Source organism: Zosterops lateralis, assembly GCF_965231275.1.
Source record: "Zosterops lateralis genome assembly, chromosome: 12".
NCBI classification, from domain to species: Eukaryota; Metazoa; Chordata; class Aves; order Passeriformes; family Zosteropidae; genus Zosterops; species Zosterops lateralis.
This window is the reverse complement of record NC_139772.1, coordinates 20941790-20967108: the sequence shown is the minus strand read 5'-3', so window position 1 is coordinate 20967108 and position 25319 is coordinate 20941790. Positions and strand designations below refer to the sequence as shown.

At 40.1% G+C, this 25319-nt stretch overlaps 1 protein-coding gene across 1 annotated transcript in view; it reads right to left on the bottom strand.

Moving 5' to 3' along the window:
- Window positions 1–1844: 1844 nt before the first annotated feature.
- CDH11 (cadherin 11) overlaps window positions 1845–25319 on the bottom strand; it is an 84567-nt gene continuing 61092 nt past the window's right edge. Inside the window, exons 3-13 of the mRNA XM_083869981.1 lie at window positions 20946–21340; window positions 18871–19165; window positions 17994–18113; window positions 17407–17574; window positions 15012–15199; window positions 13302–13555; window positions 11958–12094; window positions 11638–11759; window positions 11075–11192; window positions 4454–4705; window positions 1845–3140 (exon numbers count right to left, since the gene is read on the bottom strand). Coding sequence (XP_083726107.1) covers window positions 2644–3140; window positions 4454–4705; window positions 11075–11192; window positions 11638–11759; window positions 11958–12094; window positions 13302–13555; window positions 15012–15199; window positions 17407–17574; window positions 17994–18113; window positions 18871–19165; window positions 20946–21173 — 2379 coding nt within the window. The 5' untranslated portion in view covers window positions 21174–21340 and the 3' untranslated portion in view covers window positions 1845–2643. The remainder of the gene's footprint in view (window positions 3141–4453; window positions 4706–11074; window positions 11193–11637; window positions 11760–11957; window positions 12095–13301; window positions 13556–15011; window positions 15200–17406; window positions 17575–17993; window positions 18114–18870; window positions 19166–20945; window positions 21341–25319) is intronic.

Genomic DNA, 25319 nt, shown 5'->3' with positions numbered 1-25319 from the left:
TTCCGCAAGTGCTGTGGGGAAGTTCAACGCAAAGCAATGTCCTGTTGTGGTCCCAAAACGCGCTGCTTGTCCAAGGTGCTGCCAACAGTCTGGAGTGAGGATAACTCCAGCATTTCAGGGCTGGTCTTGGCTGAGATTAGCAAGCCTAACTTAGAAAAGCACTACCATAATTGCATGTTCACTGGGAAGAGGAAAAATAATCAAATGAAAAAGGACAAAACCAGCAGGGAAAGAAAATTTATTTCCAAGCATCTATGAGAGTGCTACAAACAATAGAGACTAAAACTCAAACCATTTGAAACTATTAAAAAATGACAATGTCCTTCTTAAGAATTAAACATAAAAATGTAGAAAATGCAATTATTAATTCTAAAACTTGCTCAAAAGAGAAATAAATTCAGATAGCATCAATGAGGATGGAGTCCTACAAATTACCTTTTTTTTAACTTTATTTCAATTTGTTAATCTGTAAAGTGATACTAATTTATTTTCTTTTTTTTTAAATGTTTATTTAAATTTATAATGGAGAAATGTGCAAATCTAGCAAAATATTCTTTGGATTATAAACAGAGAAAAATCAACAACCAAAGAAATTTGAACCAAGTTAATAATAAACTGTAAAATTAAATAGAATGGATACATCTATAATAAAGTGAAATATTACAATAAACACTGTAGAGCAAATCTGCTGATTTAGCAAGGTCTGCCTTATAAAACATGGGGGTAGAATGGGGCAAGTGACTACCTTATGGATATAGAGCTGAAACATCAGTTATCATTTTAAGGAGTTAAATTTTAACCTAACTACATATATGGGGGGTCTTCAGAAAAGCAACACACCAACAAATCAGATCTTCTCTCAGATCAAGCAGTTTAGTACCTGACTGGAAATGAAGGAGAGGGTCTGTAAAATGAATGTAGGAAAATGCAGATAATTTCTATTTATTGCCTCTTCCCATATTGCAACTGCTGATCTCTGACCCTAAACAGCCAACTATATTAAATTCAGCAGAGGTACAGCTGTACATAGATTCAGAAAATGTTGATGTGCAGAATATATCTCAATCCCTTGCTCCTTCTGAACCAATATTTAAAAAAAAAAAAGAAAAAAGAAAAAAAAAGTTATAGATCCCTTTTTGGATTAAAAACATGCATTACAAAGAACAACTCTGAAAGCACTCTGTATTTCTGTTGTCACCAATTAAAAAATCTCCCTATCCGCAGATGATGCTATTCTACTGGAAACTTAAAAAAAATAAATAAATAAAAAGGGAATTAAGTGCTGGAATCTTAATTACTACTCAGGTAAGGTAATTGTCAGGTAGAACAGTCCTTAGGGAAGTCACAGCTAAACTGGGTCAGATTTCAGTCTCTAGAACCCGCAGAAGCTCAGCACAGATATGGAAACTCACAAGACTGGAGTAAAGTGTAAGTACAGAGTACTTCCGTCCACTCACAAAGTCACTCCTGAAACCTCGGGAATCTTTAAGATATAAGATAAATGCATATTACATGGGAAATATTAAAAAGTATTACACTTAATTTAATCCAGGAAACACAGTAGGACTATATGATGATCCTTACTGTGTTCTGGGAGCAGCCACAAGCTGTAGATAGAGAGGGTACAAAATGTTCACCAGAAATTACATTTGTCTTAATCTAAAAAACATTTGTAAAATGTACTTGATTTTTAAATAATCACTTAACAAGGCAACAAACCAACTACAAACACATAATAAATAAGGCTATTAAAAGGTCACAATTGTAGTAAATTAGTCAGAACTATAAATGGGACATTAGAAACACTATGTTTTTCCTTATATGCTTAATAACCAGAACAAGAATTAAAAAAAGAATCAGTTTATTTCAAAGTCTGCTTCTTATATTGAAGCACATATTAAAGCAACAGTACAATGTTCATAAAATATAAGTGTGATGCTGTAACATTTCTTACATGTCAGAATACTGATATTTGTATGTATACTAAAATAAGAATTTTAAAATTGTACAAATAGATACATTAAAAATGACATAGAAATAGGGCGCCTCCCACCTCAACAAGACAGAGTTTTTATATCTGGCACGTATTAGTTCAAGATGAAAGAATAAGCAAAAAGATTTACAAGAATCAGCAGTAACAAGTTTGATGCTCAAGAGACAGAATAATTGTACATTGTACTGTACATACATCATATGGGTTTAAGCTGGCTGAATATTATATATTTCAAGTTTAAAAATGCACTACCATATAGAGTGTCCATAGTTTAAGGCGAAATTACAGCTCAGAACTGTTATCTTTTCTAATTTGTGGAAGCTTCTTTGACATAAAAGATTTAGATGTTCATAATACATAAAAGATTTCCCTTATTTGTAGGTTCGCTTTTAGCATTTTCCTTCATTTAAATATTTTGCATTTCTTAAGTGGGTTTTTTCCTTTAGTGAAGCTGGCAGCCAACTTCCAGATTTGACTTTTGTAGGAAAAGGTACTTCACAGTATTTACCACTTTCATGTCCTTTTTTATCAAAGGAATCCTTTCTGACAAATGTTTAAATGAGATTTTTAAAAAAATACCTGCTTACATTTCCTCTGGATTCTTCAGAACTTCAGACACAGTTCTTAAGGCCAAATCTTAAACTTTATTGTTAAGAATCATCATCGAAAGTGTCTTTGGAGCCATACAAGTCTGCAAGTTTCTTAAATCGAGGTCCCCAGTTTTGTAGATAGTCATAGTCCAAGTCAGAATCTGTTGTTGCTGACTCCAAGGAGCTGAGGGACCCAGCCACAGAGCCCCTGCCCTCGTAGCCATAGATCTGGATGGAGTCATAGGGAGGGGCAGTGGGGTCGTTGTCAGCCTCCTGTATCCTGGTGTTGATGAAATCATCTACGTCCACGCTGTTGGGCGCGGGCCGCAGCCCTGGCCTGGGCAGGTACTGGTACTCGGGCTTGATGTCCTTGCGGGGGATGAAGCCGTTGATGCCATCGGGGTTCTGCAGTGTGGCGATGTCAAACGCCTCCGTGTCCTCCTCGCCCCCGCCCTCGTCATCGTATGTGATGATGTTTTCCCTCACGTCTTCCTCCTCAAACACGATCAGGGGTTCTTTCTTCTGCCTCTTCAGGGTTACAAACAGCACCACAATGACTGGGGAAAACAAAACATGGGTTAGACTGCACTGTTGAACAGCAGCTCCTTTGTAAGTAATTATTGCACTCCCGAGCCCTCAGCTTTTCTGCTGGATTGTTGCAAACTTTTGCATTTTTAGTGCTCCTTACTAGGTAAAAGCAGTTATGTTTGTACAAAGAACTGAACACACTGATCTGAGGCTTTCCATCTGGGCTGCATGCCATTGCTCTTACTAATTGCTCATTACTGCAACACTAATTCAAGGGAAGTGTTTGTAGGGCCCCCAGTGCTGCAGAACACTGTTACACTGCCTTTGAGCTGCCCAAGCACATGAATATCTGCAACAAAACAAAGATGAATCTTTATCCTCTCCTGTATGCCCAAAGCTTAACTCTGATTCCAAGTGCCATTTCCAATAAAATAGAATTTTTTTAAGCAACACCTCCAAAGATGTTTTTGTTTTTGCATTCTCACTTAAAATTTCTATAAAATAAAGTATATGAGCGAAGAAACACTATAAAATACTACAGGGAAATTAGAAAATATATATTTTTTTAAATTATCAGGAAACACTTTGCAGCACTTTCTTAAAAGCAGGTCTTCTAAGCCACTCATCTGTCTTCAATACCAGATGGGTTTGAGGGAAATAGCTGGCAGGGGCCATTAATCCTGGCTGACCTCAATAAGGAACTTGTCATCCAGGGAAGATCACAAAACTTAGAACTGTATGTCATGACCATTAAGCAGTGTCCCTGGTTAACTGGCATTAGGCCACAGGAGGACATTGTCCAACTCATCTACACAAATTCACTGGTGTTTGCTATTGAAGATATCACAGAATCCCAGAATGGTTTAGGATGGAAGAGACCATAAAGCTGACCTCATTCCACCCCTACCATGGCAGGGACACCTTGTGCTGTCCTAGGATGCTCCAAGCCCCAGTGTCCAACCTGGCCTTGGACACTGCCAGGGATCCAGGAGCAGCCACAGCTTCTCTGGGCACCCTGTGCCAGGGCCTGCCCACCCTGCCAGGGAACAATTCCTTCCCAGTATCCCATCCATCTCTGCCCTCTGGCACTGGGAGCCATTCCCTGTGTCCTGTCCCTCCAGCCCTTGGCAATTATCTCTCTCCATCTTTCCTGCAGCTCCTTCAGGCCCTGCAAGGCCACACTGAGATCACTCCAAACCTTCTCACAGCCAGGCAGATCAGTACTCCCTATAAAAATAAAAGCTAAAAAATTAAGATTAATTTCTTCATCTTGGAGCTGAGGGACTGGATTGCTTTTTTAAACATAAGTCTAGACAAGCAGCAAGGAAAGAACATTTTTTACCTAAGAGGATGACAATGCAGGCTAGGATGGCGATGAGAGCGCCGGTGCTGAGCCCCGCATTGAGGACGTAGGCCTCGGCGTTGCAGGAGAGCAGGGAGCCGCCGCTGTCGCAGCCACACACGCGGATGGTCAGAGTGTTGGTGCTGCTCAGCGGGGGCACGCCACCGTCACTGATCACGATGGGAAGGAGGTACAGATCCTGTTTCTGGCGACTGAACCCTTCCCGTCTGACCAGCACGCTCGCTGTGTTATCTGTGTGAAGAAGAGAGACAATCATTGTTAACTCTTCCACAGAGTCGTCCTTTTAGCCACTATTGAAAAGGGAATTATCTTGCTGTAATGGCTCTCAATTTTCAGGGTCTTTAGCATTATTTCTACAATAAACCATTAGAAAGTCTTTCTAATGACCCAAGAGCAATTACAGGATTTTATTTAATTCATACAGCACCACACTCAGTTTTAATTCTTTAATTAATGCAAGCAACACAGATAATCTTTGTCTGATAGCACTTTTAGTACCTGTAGCTTTCTGAGAAAGTCGCAATATTTTTAAAACTACCCAAATGGCTGGAGCTTCTTATTGCTGTCTTATCTGCTTTTTAGTGTCTCTCCAGAATTAAAGCTTTCAATGGAGGGGTAAAACCCGTATCTCCCTTGTGTGTTCTTGAAGTCACATCTAAAAGCATGGTAGACAGTGATCTATCCCCAAAAGGGCTCTGATAATGAGAGCCTCACCAAAACAAAAGCCAATATTTGCTGTGTGTGAGCAAATTTGAGCCTCGTTGTTTCAGTAAGAAATCCTGAAGGTAACTGGTTAATCAGAACATGGTTTTCACCCAAACTTCCAAAGCCAGAATTAAGAGAGCTTGATTACACATGTGCAATAGGTCTGGGCACATTTTGAATTACATGGATGTAAGGAAGAGCTAAGTCACAGAATCAAAAATAGCCTGCGTTGGAAGGGACCACAGGGATCCATGAGTCCAATTCCTGGCAGTATTTCTGTAACTCTATTCCCATTGTCCTCATAACAGGTGACCTGCCATGATGCAGAGGACAGAAAATGAGCTGCTATCTCAGCACGGGACATTTTGGATGGTTCTGCACACTTCCTCTGGCTAAAACATTGGAAAGGGGATGGTGTGAGATGCCACTGTTCCCTCACTGGGCTGAGGCAGCCTGTGCTACCCCCTCCCAGGGGAACACCAGCAGAGGTCCCTTGTTGTCTCTCCTCTCTCTCTCTCTCAGCTCAGCCTGAACCTAAGTTTACAACAGTTGTAAACATCTCAAAGTAAATAAAGTGAAGCAATCATATCTGCGGTTTTCAGACCTTCAAAAGCCAGTTTATATTGAAGATTTATTCCTCACAATCTTTCCTGGCTTGACATGTTCTTTATTTTTCACTATATAACAGAAAAGAGGAAAAAAAGAGCAGTTCTTTTATCTACTCAGGGAGGGCTGTTCACCTGTGAAGGTACCCACTTTACTGCTGCCTCAGGCTTCTGCAGATTAATTGTTTTCCTGTTGAAGAGTCAGCATAAATCCCAGAATTTAATAATGCAAACCATAAAATCTCTCCTAATGATCTAATCACTGTGATTTCCATGGAAGTCTGTGAATAAAATATACCCAAAGAGAAGTGTTCTTGCCTTGCATTAACCACCCTTGCAGGTAGTGCCCCTGATGTAGGACAAGATATGAAACTGACCCCATATTTGGTGAATCTATGGGATAAGAAGGATGTTTACACTGCTTGACTCTCCCAGGAACTTCACCAGAAAGTGACTATTTTAGGTAAGAGCTGTTTGTTACACACCAAATGAGTCCAACCTCCATATCTACCTCTGTCTTACCAACTCACACCACAACCTGGGCATGACACAACTGTTGCTTTTTGGTGTTGAGTCACAAAAACAACAACTGGGTAGAAACAACTTAACTTCTCCTTTGAACAATGTCACATTTGCTACGGACAGAGACTCTGATAAAGATCTGATTGTTTTATTACTTGTGGCTCTTGGAGGTGCTCTTTGTCTCTCTCAGAGTTCTTCTAATCTCCTGAATGTTTACATGTACCATCTAAACTTTGAGGAACAATTTTTTACAGGACCTTAGTGATATCAATGTCTATGTGACAGGAGCCTTATTTTAGGACTTTAAATTAATGGCCTTGTAACAATTTGGTACAAATAGGAATACGACATCTAATATCTATTAACCTATCAGCTAACTTGAACTAATACATTGATCCAAAATTAAACTATTCCACGGAGTCCCCTAAAACACACTTAGTAATTAATTTCCTCAATGAAAGGACCAAGATCTGTTCCATTAAATGAAATATCACAACAGGGCAGATTATTCTTGTGGAAAAAAAAAAAAAAAAAAAAAAGAACATTAACAGGGGGCTGAGCTACAACTGCCTTGTGGCTGAAAATGCACTATATAAGGAATGACAAATGCCATACATTAGTATATTTACTCTTTGGCCATGCATTTTTTTTATCATAGATTTTATTTTTCTTGCCTTTTGTCAGCTGAAATGGTATTTCTATTTAGAAATAAGAAAAGGATGGCAAATTGTTCAATTGTTATACAGACTGGCCTGGTCCACTGCAGTCACTTGCACTACACAAAGCTGATTTTGATCCAATGGCTGATTTATCTGTTTCAATGCGAAGTGATTTTTAGTTTAACATAAATTTTTTAAATGAAAAATCCAATCAATATGCCTGGCTAAATTTTAAAATACATCAAGCCTAAAAGGTCATTTTTTAATCTTTTCCTTTTACTGTTTATGTTCACTTCTCACATTTAGAAGGAACATAATATCCATAAGAGGAAAAAAAACCCTCTTACCTAGATAAAAGATAACATATAATCCTAGCTAATATTCTCATCCTTGCTTTTTTATTATTTTCAAGACCCAGGAGTAGAACTGTAATCCTGGTAAAATGGCATTTTTTAAGCCAACCAAAGTTAAATGTCAATACCAGCTTAAAACTATTACTTAACACATATGGGAACTACTTGACTGTCAGTCCTAATGAACACAATGGGGGTTAACACAAGAAAGAAAAGAACAGTAATCTCAAGGCCATTCCCAAAATTTCACATTTTCCCATCTATTATTGCCTTGACTATCCAGTATCCAAAGGTGTTGCAAATGAAGATTCCCTGTATTGTCCATGAAATCTTCACAATTAGAAGCTAAAATTGCATTATTTCTTGGTGATCCTTATACTGATCTCCCTGACCTTTGATTTTTGTCTTTTTCTCTGGTGATTTTATTGGTGATTTCCAATATTTTCTGTGTGAATAAGCAAATGTAGCTTAGTTTTGGGGGGCTTGTGAACACATAGATTGTATAAGGACAATTCTAGATTACACTTCAGAGTGAACTTTAACACCTATATCAGGTATGAGTGCTAATTCAGCCAGAAGACGGAACAATTTCAGGGGTCCAGCTATCTAAAATCCCCACCTTACCAGGAGTGGCAATTGCTGTGGATAATCCATGGTAAAATCCTGTGACTTGATAGCTTGTGTGTTTCAAAATTTTCGTGTTGAAAAAGTGTGAAGCACATGTTTGAGTTTAAAAAGCAGACTTTAGTCACTGATTTTTGGGGGTTCACAACTTTAATTTCAGGTTCTGGAAAGCTCTATTTGGTGAATTTGGGACTGCAGCCCTTCCAGCAATGCCAGGCTGAAGGAGCCCAATGATACAGTTTAACGGGGATCAGAGTTTTATAAGCCATGTGTAAATGTATCAATCTCTGAGGGTCCAGCCCTTGCAGATTGGTTTAAAATAATTTCAGCAAGATTGCTCTTCAGAGGTGTTTTGTAAAGTAAAAGGTTTAGAAAATGAAAAATAACAAAATAACAAATGTTACAGAAAACAAAAGAAAAGCCATGCAGACGAGTCTGAGAAATCTCTGACACCCTGCTAGAAACACTTCAAAAAGCCTCTTACTTCCTTTGGGCTCCTTCCTAAATACTGAATCTTTTAGGAGGCACAATCTGGCTTGCTGCCAGTAAGGAGAGATACACGATTTGAAGAACAGGGAAAAGGCTCAATAGATGTTTTTCTCTTGGCACTGAGCCAAGCACTGTCAAAAGGGTATCGAAGTTTCTGGGTTCTTTTCCTTAAAAGAAATGCAAGGGGTGACTCAAACTTTTCCCTATATGGAAAACACTTGCTGGGTGTGGGAAATGCATTTCTACAGCCCAAGAAAAGGGCATCTCAGCACAGGACCCAACAGGGTTAAAAGTAAGAAATACATTTACTCAAAATTTGTCTCTCTGCTGTGAAGTGCCACAAGCCTCTGCTGGTCTTTGAAGACCTGACTTCAGTGGGAGCAGAATTAAGAAGAGTCCGGGCAGACAGTGCTGTTTGTTTATGAGCTATAATATAAGGAAACAGTGCAAAAGTAATTCTGTGTTTTATCCCAGCGTGGGCTAAGCCATTATCTGATGTTTTCTATGGGAGATGGGCTCAGCTGAAGACTTGATAACACAGTGGGCTATTAGTAGGATGTAGAACGTGATTATGCTTTTTTGGATTACTGTAATATGTGATTACTTTCAGGAGCTGATAAAAAGAAACTCTATTAAATGATAATTATGGGACTGTATTCACTTTAAAGTTCTGTAATAGGCCAAAACACTGGAGTTTTCATTAACTGTTTTCCACAGTTAATAAAGCCATTTTTCTCGGAAAGTAGCAATTCCCTCTGAAAGCTATGGCATTGCTTATAGAATACTCAGACTAAAAACTCAAACAACTTTCAATGACCACAAACATTATTTGACTTGCGAATGGTATCACACTTTCTCTAAGATTTTTTAATATGGGAATACACAGAATTTTAACTTTTTTACTTTACTCTAGTATAACTTAAAAAACCCTACAAGAAATGTGTTAATTAACAACACCATTGCACTGAGGATTGAAGAAAATAAGGGAAAGAAAGGATGGAAATGAATGAATTTCCTCAGACTATTCATTTCTCAAGAAGAAAATTATATGGGAAGATTCAATCCCTTAATTCTGTCTTCTTGAAATAATCTTTTGCAGTATTCTCAGGTAGAAACATTACATTCAATTGACATCGTAATTTAACTACAACACATTTTTATCCGGGTTAATTTTGTCAGTAAAGTATTTGCTGCATATGGAAATGAAGGATGAGTGGGATTGGCTAGAGTCAGTAACCATAATATGACTCAGAGTATCTCCACTCTGATCTACACTTCTTCTGATAGATTATAAAATCCAATCTATTTTCAGTTTGATGTGGTGACCATAAAATGTATTTTATAGTGAAATTTGGCCTCTGCGTCTCAAGCAAAGAATACATGCTTATTTACTCCTCTCTAAAAATACACCCATGAATTTTTCAAAACTTGTGTTTTACTACTTTAAAGAGAATAAATATATGCCCTGCACTGGCTCCTTTATGAATTACTTATGTATGTACAAGTGTCAAGCACTAGGCAACAGCATTACTTTGATCAGTCAGGAATAACAGAGATTCTGTTTGGGAACTCTGATGATAATTACCCTCACTTCAGATGTGGAGAGAGATATAAAGTGTGCCTCAACAGAACACTTTTTACTGAAATCATGTATCTGGATTGTGTTGCCTTTTGTACTTCTGGTACTCTTGGATTCATTATTTAAACCAGTTCAACAGGGTTTTACTTTTCAGAAAACAGTCAAGTTTCCTTCAAACATTAAAGCTTTCTAATCAAAACCAATTCCTTAGAAGCTAAAGCAGTTTTTGCCCTGTGAAGGGAAATAAAAAATGAAGATTGAATCAGAATATAATGAAATAAATTGAGTAAATATGTATAATGGCCAAACCTGTCTTTTTTTTTTTCCCAGTTTACTCACCTCCTCTGGCTCTCTCAGCCTCTGGCAAGCTCAGGTCACTGGTATTATTATGTTGTGATCAATTGAATTTTGACACTCATCCAGGCCTGAGGTTTTTTGCTTACAAATTTCTTACATCTCGCCATCAATCTGAATGCAAAGCTCTACTTTATTTCATGAATACCAAACTGGCAAATGGATCAGGATATCCAGACCCTGAGACAGCCAACACAGGTATGTTTCACAGCATAGATCCCCGTTGCATTTCCTGCACCAAGCAGTGATTTGATTCCATTGGGAATCTAACCCACCTCTCTTGTGTTCCATAATTTACAAAAGCTGGCAGGCACAGTGGTGAACAAATAAAAGCAGCCTAATAATTTATGCTGTCTCAGCTAATTTTAGGTTTCTCTAAATCAAGAAGATCTGCCAATTTAATTTACTGAGTGTTTGGCAGTGGTTTTATCCTCTTTCTAGGAGATAAAATGGCAGTGGATTCTTCTTGTCACGTATTATCGTGTAATTTAAAATATGCATTCAAGAAAATTCAAGTGAGTAACAAACATCCCACTTTCCCAAGAACATCCTTGCATCTCAGCTGTATGCTTTTGCCTTCCTTCTCTAAGTCTTGGAGAAAGACACTCTGCTGAAGTTAATGATAATGCTGTTGCATGACATTACATTGGCCATTAGTTCTACTTTGTCATTTCTTTGGATTCTGGTAGAGTGGGAATGTTCACACAAACCTCTGTTGTCTCTGAGTGTAAAATTTGGATTATGAATAATTTCAGGTGGTAAACTGAAGATGAATCTTGGTCCATTGGCTGAATCATCCTTGTCATCAGCACTAATTGTAATAAATTGCTGTAAAAGAAAAGCACTCTGTAAACAAACAGCTCCTTCTGAGTACATCACATACAGGCAGCATTCTGAGACAGCCCTTGAATAAGAATTGTAGAATATCAGAACACCCCTCAAAAACAAATATATGCAATCACAAACACAGAGCCTACTCAAAACTACAATAGGCAATCTTTAATTACTATTGCATTAACCATCCCAGAGTTACAGCTGTAAAAACACACACCTTCAGAGCAAGGTGGTTAAGAACAAGGAAGGTGGCAGGTACAGGACAGGGTGGGCACAGGAGGGGGTGGGCTCAGGAAGGGGTGGGCACAGGAGGAGTGGGCACAGGAAGGAGTGGGCATGGGAAGGAGTGGGTACAGAGAGGGGTGGGCACAGGAAGGAGTGGGCACAGAGAGGTTGGCACAGGAAGGTGTGGGCACAGAGAGGGGTGGGCAGGCCATACCTGGTTGCTTCGGGCATTCTCACACACAAAGGCTTCATAGGCTGCTGCAAACTTGGGAGCGTTGTCATTGATGTCAATAACCTTGATTGCAATGGGTACTTTGGCTTCCTGGTGCTGTTTGTCTGTGGGAGAGGCAACACTGAGATAAGACAGAAGTAAGAAAACCCCTCAAAACAAACAAATTCCCTGCTGCATCCAAGGAAAGATCAAATATGCTGAGGTATTTCTGCTGAGATTTCTTGCAGCTTATCAAACTGAGACAATTGGAGGATTACAGGATTCGTATCACTGATTCTAAAACACCTCAGTGAAATACTCACGGACTTCAACTGCAAAGACAGAGATATTATGCCATGCCATTTCTTCCCTATCCAAAGCCTTTATTGTCTTGATATTGCCATCTTCTGCATTAATAAAAAAATATCTTTCAAGGTCGGTGTGTCGATCAATTGAATATCTAAAGAAGATTGAAAGTCAGTAATTAGAGAAAAGAAGGACTAAGGAGTTTCATGCATCCAGATTTGTTCTAGATAATTATTATTTCTAAATAATTGTAAGTAATACACCTATTGTTGCCTTCAACAGCATTGTCAAAAGGATGATATGTGTTCTTTTAAAAGAAGAATCACCTGGTTGGTTTCTACACTTAGAAAAACAGTACATCAGAATGTTTGTAATAAGTGAAAATTGCTGGTCTTTGAAGTCTCTATATCAAAGCCCTAATACACTCTTTATTTTCTTCTCTTATAAAACTTGATAAAATATCTACTGAGATATTTTTTCTCATCTGTTTCATATTAATCATGGTGATCTTTTAAGTCTTCCAATCTTTGGTTTACTCTGAATATTAATTGATCATACCAATTTATGAAATATTATCCACTCTCTGCACATTTGTACAGCTTTATACAGACCTGACTTTTATAACTTCATGTTGAAATTCTTTGAAAGGTTAAGTATACCCACAAAAGAGGTCTTCATAACTTAAGTTATACTGAGAACATGACAAATAAAATTAAACTATAATAGAAGGCTATTATAATATAAAATTGTTCACTATGAGGATGGTGAGCCCCTGGCACAGGGTGCCCAGAGAAGCTGTGGCTGCCCCTGGATCCCTGGCAGTGTCCAAGGCCAGGTTGGACATTGGGGCTTGGAGCAGCCTGGGACAGTGGAAGGTGCCCCTGCCCACAGAAGGGGGTGGGAACAGATGAACCTTACGGTCCTTCCAGCTCAAACCATTCCATGATTCTGTGATTCCAAGAAGATCAAATATAACAGCAGAAAGTAGGGGTCTGTATGGGCTGGCTTGTGTTTAAAAAATAATATTTAACAATTACCGAGCTCAAACTCTAATCTACATCTTAGACTTTGATATTTTGAAAAAAAATCCATGCTGTGACAAAAGCACAAGATATGTGTGGAAATTTCAATTTAGAATAGAGTCTACCAAAGATGCCCGTAAGTATATTTTAATTTGACTTGGCTATAATATGATACAGAGTTTAAGAAACTGGCAGTTTATGGAATGAAGGCACAAAACCAATGCTGGATGGTTAAAGTTTCAATATTCTGAGTGTCTGTAGATCTGTCACACTGTCTTCAGAACTTGCCTAACAATTCCAAAAGCTAGTGCTCAGAAGGAAACGGGAAATGCAGCAAACCTTATAGCACTGTTGGCAGCATCCGGGTCTTTGGCATGCACTTTTCCAACCACAGTACCAGATGCTGCATTTTCCTGTACTTCAAAAATGTAACTTGGTTTCAGAAACACTGGTGGCTCATCAGCATCTTCCACCACTATTTTCACTGTCACTGTGTCCTTGAAGGGCCCGTTGCTAATGAACTTGGGGTCAATGTGGACATTGGCTGCCTCCACCTTCAGGCTGTAGGACTTTTTGGTTTCATAATCTAAGGTCTGTGAGAAACAAGAAGACAGTGCGTTCTAGGGTCAGAGAAACCAGGCTGTAAGAGCAGCAGGCAGCACCCTAGTATTCAACATCAAACAAATGTGAGCATCTGTCAACAAGCTTGGACTGAAATGTGTGTATTTAAAAACATAAAGACTCAAATGGAAGGAGCTACATTCCATGTATGAAGCAGCATAGAAAGGCACTCAAAATATCACCACAGTCCTGGTCTTGCTCTTTGCTTGCTGTGTCACTGAGGAAATTCCCATCTGTGCTGGGAAAATTAACCTTGTCTCCATGCAGCCTTCCAGGGAGCACAAAAGTGCAAGGGATGGGAAAGGGGTTCCCGCAAGAGGCCTGGCTTTATCCAGGCTGGCAGGCATTCCACGTGGATGTGGTCTGAAGTGCTCCTGGTGCACCATGAGGTAGCACACAGATAAGTTAAATTATTTAGGTAGTGGGGAAAGTACGATGGTTTGCAGTGCTTTCATTCCTGCAGCTCTCTTCAGCCACAGAATTCATAACAGTTTCCAAAGGGGAGGTGGAATAATGCCCCATGGGACAAGCCCCTTTGGGAGCCTGATCAAAGCCACAGTACCTCTGCACCTGCATTGGCATGTAGTGGCTGCAGGATTGCACCTCAGAATGATCACCCAGGTGACAACCACAATTCACAAAGTATGTTAACACCAGAGACTGAGTGGAGTGACAGCTCAGCCATGTTTCAAAACACATGAAAATCCACTCCCACCTCTAGAACAGAGACAGAAATAGAATAAGGGCAGTTTTGAGCAGAGGAGACCTCTGGCTCCCTTCCTGAGGGACTGCCCCAAAGGACAGGGCAGGGCTGACCAGAAGTTGCCCAGGCCTTCTCCTTTGAGTTCTGATTTCTCCAAGAAAGAGAAATAGCTCTAAAGATACAAAGAGCAAAATGATAATGCTTCCATAATAATAAGATTTATATTCTGCAATTTGTAATTTAAAATTAATTTGATAATGCTTTCAAAGCTTCTGCTGATGGGCTGTGTGTGAAATCCTCTCTGCTGCTTTTCCCATAGCCTGTGACTCCTTCAGAACACTATTGTGGACAATGTACAGCTGAAGAATTCAAACTATAGGGCATGACTGAACATAAAGCAACAGTGAATGTCTGCTACTTATCAGCACTAGGCAAAACTTCATTAACAATGAAGCTGATGGCATCATATTTTACCGTGACTTTTTATTATGAATTCATTTAGTTTGTGCAATTAATCCACTGTACAGTATTTATGTAACTCTTCTTGGTTATTTTCTTCCATTCCAATTCAGCTAATGGGGAAATGGAATATTAAGAATTAATCACACCTTGAGAAATGAACTAAGTGAAATTTGCATTTACTAATATTTTAGTTTAGGTGGTAATCCATTATTACCAAATATTCTGTCAGCAGCAAAGAACACTACATAATAGGGATCACTCACCTTCTTAAGCTTCACAACCCCTTCCTGAGTCTCATAATCTGTGGTGATTTCAAACATGTCCATGCCATCTCCATCAATGATGCTGTAAGCCACCAAGCCATTCTCCCCAATGTCCGGATCTTTGGCCTTCACTCTTCCCACTTCTTCTCCTGGGACAGCCGCTTCCGACACCGACATCTGGTACACACCTGGAGCAGGGAGAATGGAGAGAACAGGCATGTGCCCCAAATGAGCAGGCTGTTCCCCACTTGTGAGCTTACCCTTTGAACTTGGGAGTTCCAGATAAACACAGTGATTTTTGGCATTTTCAACTCCCCTGAAAGAACATTGTGTTCTGTTCTGTTCTGTTCTGTTCTAAAGAGTTTGAGCAGCAAGTCAGCTGTGAAACCTTAACCCACATGGCTAACGCATAGAACATGACTCCCTCCCTGTTACTCTTCTGCACAGGCAAGGGCTGAAAAGAAGAACCAATCACCCAGAATGCAGAAATCGTTGTGGCATCAAGGTTACCATTGATAGCAGAGATGTTCTTACAAGAATGGAAGGAAAACACTCTCTCACATAGCTCATGGTAAAACCTGCACCTCTGTTTCTCATTTCTGCCCATTCATTCAAGAGGCATAAATTATTTATAGTGAATTGGATAAATCCTGTCTGCCATGTTGGCTAAAGTATAAATCTGCTGCTTTCTATGGCTTGAATTTGGAGTGTGAATGTAGAACAACAATGATTATTAAAATTTCACACCACAGAGATGTATGTATGTACACAGTATGTGCCAATTTGTATGAGATTTCACTCCAAACAAAAAATGGCTTTCCCACGGCAAGCTCCAGTAGGAAAACCATCCCCAGACATCCCACAGGTGTTTCCCTGGGTATTCAGGGACACCAGAGGAGAGCAATACTGTTCCTGGATAAATCTTTCTCCAATGGTTTTCTTTTAGGCAGTATTGATTCCAGAACTTTCCAAATCCCCTCCAGAGTTCACATAACATAACCTGATCCTAAATATATAAATCTATGTCAGCATTTTCTGTCACATCATCAACAGTAATAAATTGGGGAGAAGAAAAAAGGGGATGATAAAATAAAATAATCTAATTTATTTCCCTTTGTAATTGCTCTTTTTTGCTCCATGGGCACCCTAGGAACATCAGGAGACTTACACCAGGCAGAGACTTGGCTCATTACCCATAAAAACAATTACCACATGTCATTGAAATAAGTCATTAATTCCAGTCACAAAGAATCCAAAATTTAAGCACAAAACTCATTAACAGCTTGAGCAATGAACATTAAAAACAAACAAAAAAAAAACACCACCACCAAAAAATGGAAAATAAGAATAAAAATATCAATCATTTGGCTGTTGATACAGACAGTTAAACCCTGGTTTTGAGTTACAAAGTATTCCCAATTCATATTTAACCTGGGAGTGAATGATTAAGCACAGGAACTGCTTTTGGGCAATTCTGATAATTTAAAATGTTCTTGCAAAACACTCAGTAAAGCGGCTTGAATTCATAGAGAAAAATCCATCATTTCACAGAGTTAACAAAATATTGTATCCTAGTGTCCCAGGTTATGATATGGAGTGAAAAGGCTTGTTTGTAAGGTACATAAAACCTGATTTTTTAGGATTTAATCCTTTTCTTTTTGAAGGGTAGATAATGCTAACACAGATTTTTACATTCAACTGTTGCATGAGAGGCCAGGGAACTGCAGCACTGGAAGAAGAGCTGTTAGAGGGATGGTCATGGCCAGATGTGTCAAGGTCAGAAGTGCTGCTCAGAGGAGAAACACAGTGGGCTGAGACGGTGTCTGCATGGCACTCACAAAACCACAGACCCAAACAGAGATAAGATGCAGAACAGATGTGTGGGCCCATTAATGTACTTCTACCCAGCTGTGAAGGCTGAGTCTGGTAATGTCAGCACTGATTCATTTTATATGTGAAAAGTAAATTGCTCAGGTATAAAAAAATTGCTGTATTTGACCTCCATTAATGCACTTTAACAATTAAAAAATGTAATTGTGCTAAATTTAGTTTGCTTTGCCATGGTAAATATGTGTCTTGAAGAATATATATATATGTCTGTCTGCTCATATAAATTATACAGCATGGCCCAGTAGCTTCAAAAATGAAGTGGAGGGTCAGGAAACTTTGCAGTTTAATCCTGGCCCTAAAAATGTTTCACTTTGCAACTCAAAATAAATAATCCAGACATTAAAGTTCCATATGTTACCAGCAAAAAATTAGCAATTAGTACATCTTTATTCACGTGTGCTGCAATAATCCATCCATTATTGCCTGCTCAAGCTGTGGGTGTGTCTGATACTTCACAAGCATGGGTCTTGGTAGGAGGTGTGAGAAGGATTTTGTTGGTACTCACTCTGTGGGAACTTTGGTGGATTGTCATTGACATCTGTAAGTGTAATTGTCACTTTGGTTGTCCCTGAGAGGCCTCCCATGTGTCCTCCCATGTCCTTGGCCTGTATCACCACATGGTACTCCTCCTTGGCTTCTCTGTCCATGTTGGGGAGGGCAGTTCGGATGATTCCTACAGGCACAAAGGAAGGTGGCACACAGAGACTTAATGAAAACCTGGCTGGTGCACTTGAAGTGCAGTAAACACAGCAATATTTGCAGTGATGGTGGAGGTTCTGCCCTTCCTTGTGCATTGCTGTGAGGAAAGCAGCCCTAATATTCCACACAGAGGACAGGCCTGGAGGACTAGAGCTGTGCACAGAAACAGCATTTCAATCATCACAGAATACAGAACACACAGAAATAGCAGCAACTTTCTGGTGTAGAAGCTCCAGCAAATGCCAGGAGATCAACCTGCAGCAAATGCCAGGAGACCAACCAAAGCAGGAAGCTTTGCTCAGACACATCAGCAGCTGCACCCAGTCAGTACATTTAGTTCCCTTGATGCACTGTGGTCATAAGGTGCCAGTCAAAGAAATAGTTTAATAATACCTGTTTGAGCCTCCACTGAGAAGTAGGGCTGACCTTCAAGGATACTGTAAACCAATTTGGCACTGTTCCCATAGGTAGGGTCATCAGCATCTGAAGCTGTTACCTGAATAACCGATGTACCTAAAAAAGGAGGACAAACACAGGAAGGAGAGTCAGAGGCAAACATATCTGTAAGGATCATGCGGAGATGCTTTCAGTCACACAGCAGAGCTATTCCTAAGTTTTTTTATTTCTACATTTGGTAAATTAAAATCAAAATTACTTGACAGTTTCTAGATGACAAAATAGACTTGAACTATCCAAAAAGATCCGTCACCAGCTGTGATGTGGATTAATGTTCTAACCAGCGAAGATTTAAAAGTCAGCAGTCACTCTGCACCATTATGGTTTTTTCCCCTCAGTAGTTTAAGCCTTATATGGCTTTTGTCATTAGACAGCCAATCAATAGAGTTTTCCTTTACATTTTTCTCAGTAAGTTTCAGACAAATCATTCCTGTAGAAATCTCAGACAAACACAAGCTCAAACAGGAGATGAAAATGGAATAGATGGTGAGGCAGTAACTTCCCAGCTTTATTACACAGCTCTGTCAAAGGAATGATCTTCATGTTTATCCCAGAGGATTCACACTTCATAAATTCCAGGGGACTTCTATGTTCCTTTCTAGGAAGAAAAATAGTTCTATTCTAGGAACGTCTCCCAGTTAGGAGTTGTGAAGGGTTTGATTTGGGCAGCAGATTAAATGCATCAAGTGAATCACTGGCTGAACACTAAGTAAATTTTACTTCTCCAAATCCTTGACAATAAGAATGAAATAAAGCCAACATCTCCTGACAGTGCAGCATCTTCCACAAGGGCAGTGCCTTTCTGAGTACTCACCTACATTTGATCTCTCGGGCACATTGGCATGGTAGTTTTCATGGAGAAACTCAGGTGGGTTGTCATTTATGTCTTGAACTTTGACAATGAATTCAGAAGGGGGTTCCAAAGGTCTGTTTGTGTTCCTATCCACAGCCTGAGCTGTCAGGGTGTACTGAGCTCTCTCCTCCCGATCCAGTGTCTTGGTTGCATGGATGTTCCCTGATTTGTCATCAATAACAAAAATAATTCCTGCTCCTTCACCTGAGAGGATGTATTTAATGTTTCCATCTCCAGAATCAATATCTGAATGAAGCTACAAAAAGAGAAACAGACACACTTTAACAAGGGGGCACACATTTCTTGGATGTGCTTATGAAACAAAGAAATGCAGGAAATTGCTATCATTTCAGTTTTCAACAACAGTGGCTTCCACCAGGCAATAATCCACACTCAGGGACATGCTGTGACCACATGTACCCTGCATCCAGGGCATTGCCAGCCCAGATGTGCCTCCTGCCACATGCAGGGTGCTGAAAACCCAACATATCAGATCTAAGGAAGAGAATACATGAGAAGATACTTATAGCAGGTTCTGCATTTGCATGAAGTTGGCAGGAGGAGTAATTTTTACAAAGATTTTGTACACTTCAATGAATCATGTTCTACTGAGTTGCATGTAAAAAGCTGTTAAATGACAAATGGGATGAGTTAAGTGAAAAATGAGTGAGCTCAGCTGTTCCCAGGTGTGCAAGAAAGCCAAGGGCACCCTGGCTTGTAGCAAGTACAATGTGGCCAGCAGGACCAGGGCAGTGACTGTCCCCAGTACTGGGGCCACACCTCGAGGGCTGTGTCCAGTTTTGGGCCTCCCTGTTCAGGAAGGACATGGAGGGGTTGGAGCATGTCCAGGACAGGGAATGGTGCTGAGAAAGGGCTGGAGCCCCAGGAGGGGCTGAGGGGGCTGGGAAAGGGGCTCAGCCTGGAGAAAAGAAGGCTCAGGGGGGACCCTGTGGCTCTGCACAACTCCCTGACAGGAGGGGACAGGCAGGGGGGGTCGGGTTCTGCCCCCAGGGAACAGGGACAGGACGAGAGGGGAGGCTCAGGTTGGAATCAGGAGGAATTTCTGCATGGAAAGGGTGGTCAGGCCTTAGGTGGGCCTGCGCAGGGACGTTTGGAGTGCCCATCCCTGGAGGTGGCACTCAGTGCTCTGGGCTGGGGACAAGGTGGGGATGGGGGCACAGCTGGGACTGGATGGACTGGGAGGGCTTCTCCAACCTAAATGATTCTGTGTGATTCTGTGACTGCTAACTCGTTTTTAATTACACTCTCTCAAATATAAAAGAAGCAACAAATGCTTACTAAACATTCTTAATCCCACAACCAGTGCACACTTCAGTTTGATGAATGAGAGGAACATTGAGCCAAATTACAGATTTATTGATTTTATATTGACAGCTAAAAATTGCATAATTTTAAGCCAGAATACCCAACATGGTATTTGCTGGCATTGATCCTGTTTCTTCACTCTTTTTGTGCTAGGGTTAAGTCAACACCATTCTGCTGCCCATTTAGAAACTGGTAAATATACTGCTTTATTTATCTGCTTGTATTTCACTAGTTAGACAGTAGCAGAATAAAAAAAATCAGTCCAGGATGTGTGTATATACATATGTGCACACAGATATTTACCTCCCTCTATACATAGCCCTCAATATATTTAATTTTACTGATAATCTAAAATGAGAGCATAAAAAGATACCTATTTTACTGAGACATTCAATTTTTAATTGCTGTTTTTAAAGACCTGAGAATGATGTTCTTGAGACATATTTTTGCTCAGGTTGTTGGTGTGGTTCTTGTTGTTTTGCTGAGTAACAGCCTGCAAACTTTCATTCAAGGACTGCTGAGGTCAGTGGAAATATTTGTATTGACTTAGGTAGTATTTTGCTTAGCACCTAAACTGAGCTACCAGAAAATGAACAAGCAGCTTATACAGCACAAAGGCAACAGCAAAAAAACCCACAAAACCCCCCACAAAACCGCCTGAAAAAAATTAAGAATATTAATCAAAGGCAGAAAAAGGAACTCTTTCTTACCCTTCCTACCAGCACAGGATCTGGTCCTGTGTACTCCTCTATAACAAAGAACTGGTTCCACACCCAGCCTCTTTTGGAACGGTGCAGGACTTGTCCCTCCTTGCCCTTCTCGTGGTGCCCGTGCAGCGAGGGCCGGGAGTGGTTGAGCCTCTCTGTGCCCAGGGCCTGGCTGCAGCACAGGACCCCCAGGCAGAGGAGAGCAGCGTGTAAACAATGGTCCTCCTTCATTTTTGGTTTTGTGTAGGCACAGGAGTATCTGAGAATCTACCCCTTCCACCTTGGAAGTCAGAACGTCTGGGGCCACTGAGGAGTTTCAGACCAACCGTTGTGCACATAGGATGCCACCATGCATTAAATACATCACCTTAATGCTCTGCAGCTTCCCAGCTCAGTTCCTGGAAGAAGAGAAAATGGAAAAATCATCAGTTCTTTGAGGATGTAGTAGGGCTTTTTATTTAGCAAAACAAAACTGGGACTTTCTTGTTAAATATCAAGATAAGAAGATTAAAATAAATACATCAATACTGATGAAATCCAGAGTAATGAGCAGATTTGGTGTTTTGCTACATGGAGCTTCCACCTTGCAGAATCTCCTGGCTGCCTGGTTTGACCACTCAGTGACTGGAGTTGAAAAATACATAGGGAATCATATTTTCTCATGATTCTTTCAAATAGATTTAGCCCAAGATACAAGGTAACTGTAGAAATACCTAATTTAGACCTAATCCCTCTTTGGAGCTTAGATATAAGCCTTAGATATAAGCTGCTAAGGCAGATGTCCAGATATAAGGGCGATCCCAAGACTTATCAGGAATGCACTATTTCTCCAACAGCCCTTTCATGATAAGCAGGTCCTTGTGCTGAACGTAACTACCTCTGTTTTTTCTGGGCAGGAGCAGAAGCTGGCAGAGCTCCAAGAAGCTCCAGTTTGGATTTAGACCCTGGAAGCACCTCTGAGGATCAAGGCAGCATCAGTACTGATTGCCAGTGTGCTGCTCTGGGCTGGGCACAATAAATGTAACAAATCAATAAAAATGCATTCATATATTTCCCTGGGTGTCAAATTACCATGACTACATTGATATCCTACTTTCTAATACTTCTTAAAACATGAGGTCAGATTTAATATTCAAGGGAGAAATTGCATAATAAAGTGAAACCCAAACTAAGCAGCCCTCAATCCATCACAAAGGCCACTTTCACTTATCCCTAGGGTTTCAAACATATTCTCCTTGAATCTTTACACAACAACAAATTTTACAAGATGCCTACAATGTTTGGTTTAGCTTTTGGTGTGATTCACTTTAGTCTTGTGCAAGATACTGATAAAATCTTGACATTATATTTACACAGGGAAATGTATAAATACGCGCTACCATCAGCTGTAAAACAGAATGATTTCTAAATGAGAAATAAGAAGATCTTAGTGGTATTTTCAGCAGAGTAAATGTGAATATAGGCAAAAAGCTTGAAGCTACAGCACATTCTGTATCTCTACAGACAAACAGCTCACTAGTCCCAAACTCACTCATTTGGGTTTGTCTTTCTCATGTCCTAAGCAGTCATGACTTCCTTCCACATCCCTTTTACAGTTAGATAAAAATACATTGGCTGACAGGGGTTCATGAATAAGAAATGAAATATTTGGGTTTATTTCCTCAAAAAAGATCAGCTTTCAATTTTATTTTACTGAAAACTGAAATCACCTCAATCACAGCACCAAACTAGCTCCAGCATAGTAAGTGAAATGACATTCTCACACATAGATGCAAATATAGTCTGGCTTTCCCAAGCATAATTATTAAATAGCTTTGTTGTATCCATTTTACTTTTTCCTATTGTTACATGATGACACATTACAGATTACTGAGACCAGCATGGAAGACATAAAAAGGAAACAATTCCTATGATTTTGCTCAGGAAAATGCTTTTTATTTTTTATTTTTTATTTTATGTATGTGTGTGAAATGTGGAGCATTAGGTCTGTGGTTTCTATTTCATGTTTCCATCTTGTGGAGAGGTAAAAGCAATATAAGACTTGAGGTTGTGAAAACTGAGATTTCACCTATTTTGAACACTTGTTTTGCACCTGGCTTTGCATAGGAGAAAAAAAAAAAAAAAAAAAAAAAAAAAAAAAAAAAAAAAAGCTTTGGGATTTGTGTGTAGGGATCACTCATTTGCAGCAGTTAAAAGGCACTGGGCTCCTGGAATGTTATAAAAAACCCACATATTCCAAACATGGAATAAGAAGGTATTCCTGGACAGCTCTGCATTTCTAAACTGTTGTGAAAATAAATAAATAAACCAACAAAAAAACCCCCAACAAACTGTAAATAAACTTATGTTAATAGATTTGGGGTGCATTTGAAAAACTCACCAATAGTCATTCATCATTAGCATCACAGAATGATCTTAGCTACAGAGATAAGTAAAGAAATCCCCCCACCCTGCCCCAAGTCCTCAATACTGTTATGTAAACGAGTAAACACTTTATAAAGCTGCTTAACCAGAATGGCAGAGCCAAGCTGATAGACACACTGTTTATTATCAGCTATTCAAGTGTGAAGTGCTGGAAACAAAATATTAATCACAGATCCATGCTTATTTACTAACAAGGATTTAAAGCAAAATTGTTTGTTATCTTTTGTTTTATACTCTACATGTCCTTGTACAGAGATGAAGCAATAAGGCTCCGTGTCTTCAGGCTAAAGAAAACTCTTCTCTCTCATCCACCACTTGAGAGAATACCAGAATCTCCACATGTTTGGGCTGGAATGGACCACAAAACTCATCTCATTCCACCCCTGCCATGGCAGGGACACCTTCCACTGTCCCAGGCTGCTCCAAGCCCCAGTGTCCAACCTGGCCTTGGACACTGCCAGGGATCCAGGGGCAGCCAGGGCTTCTCTGGGCACCCTGTGCCAGGGCCTGCCCACCCTGCCAGGGAACAATTCCTTCCCAATATCCTATCTACCTCTGTCCCTGTGTCCTGTGCCTCCAGCCCTTGGCAATTGTCTCTCTCCATCTTTCCTGCAGCTCCCTCAGGCCCTGCAAGGCCACACTGAGATCATCCCAAAGCTTCTCCTCTCCAGGTGAACAATCCCAGCTCTCCCAGTGTTTCCTCTCAGCAGAGCTGCTCCATCCCTCTGCTCATGCTGGTGCCTCCTCTGGGCTCTCTCCAACAGCTCCAGGTCCTTGCTGTGCTGGCTCAGGGCTGGGGCAGCTCTGCAGGTGGGGTCTCACCTGAGTGGGGCAGAGGGGCAGAATCCCCCTCCCCTGATGCCCATGCTGGGTCTCAGCCCAGGGCAGGGGGGTTCTGGCTGAGTGAGGTCCACTTGGGCTAAAAACAAGTCCCTAAGGCTGTTTGTAGCAATTCTTCTGGTTTGGGTTATAAAAGTAAAGGCCTCCGTGCTAGCAGCAGTTCCAAACTGGCTCTTTAGGAAGTGACCCCAGGTAAGACAGGCTGCCAGGAGAGCTGGAGCTGCAATAATGTGTCCCTGGCCTCCTCGTGCCCCTTCTCCCCTCCTGGAGTTCATAAACACATGTATTGTGTTCACTCCAGCAATAAAACCTCTGACTCTTATCCTCAGAAAACCTAAAATAGCATAAATAAACAGGCTTCCACTGAAGTCTGTGAAACTACTTAAATTCAAACCAGCTACAGTCTGGATTTTCATGAACTACTTGTATTCTAAAAGACAAGGTGTACAAGATGCTCTTAAGTTAAAGCTAAAATAAACTTCATTAAATAATGAAGCAGTAGCATTAGCCAAAAAAAAACAAAAAAAAAAAAAAAAACACAAAAAAAAAAAAAAAAAAAAAACAAAAAACAAACAAAAAAAAAACACCACACCCAAATATTTATTTTTCCCTTCTTTTGTTTTCAAATAATCTACTTAAAACATTTCAAATATTTCAATATTAACTCAGCTGCTGAAAGCATACAGTTTCCTTCTACTTCAAGCAAAAACATGGAAAAATAGCTAAACATTTTTTTAAAAAATTCCTTTTTCTCTTGGGGAAAAATACCTCATAATCCTGAGAATCTGGAATGCAGATGTGAAGATGGCAATTGTTGCAGCTGCTGGGCTGCTGCTCCAGTGAGCATCTGAAAATTCTGTGTGTAGCACTTGGATCCAGGCACTGCACAGATCTGTCAGACTGATTTGCCATGAATGGTCACAGCCTTTTTTAAAAAGTCACAATCTTTGAGGCATTTGGGTATCTCTGCCTGTAGATTATAATCTCCAACTGCAGCAAAGCCTGTCTTAGTGAGCAGTTGACCCAACTGCAGCACTGTGCTGCTTTTTTCTTGATAGCATAGGGTTAAAATGATTTCTGAAGTAGCGAGGCCCGAGAACAGGACATCGGCTC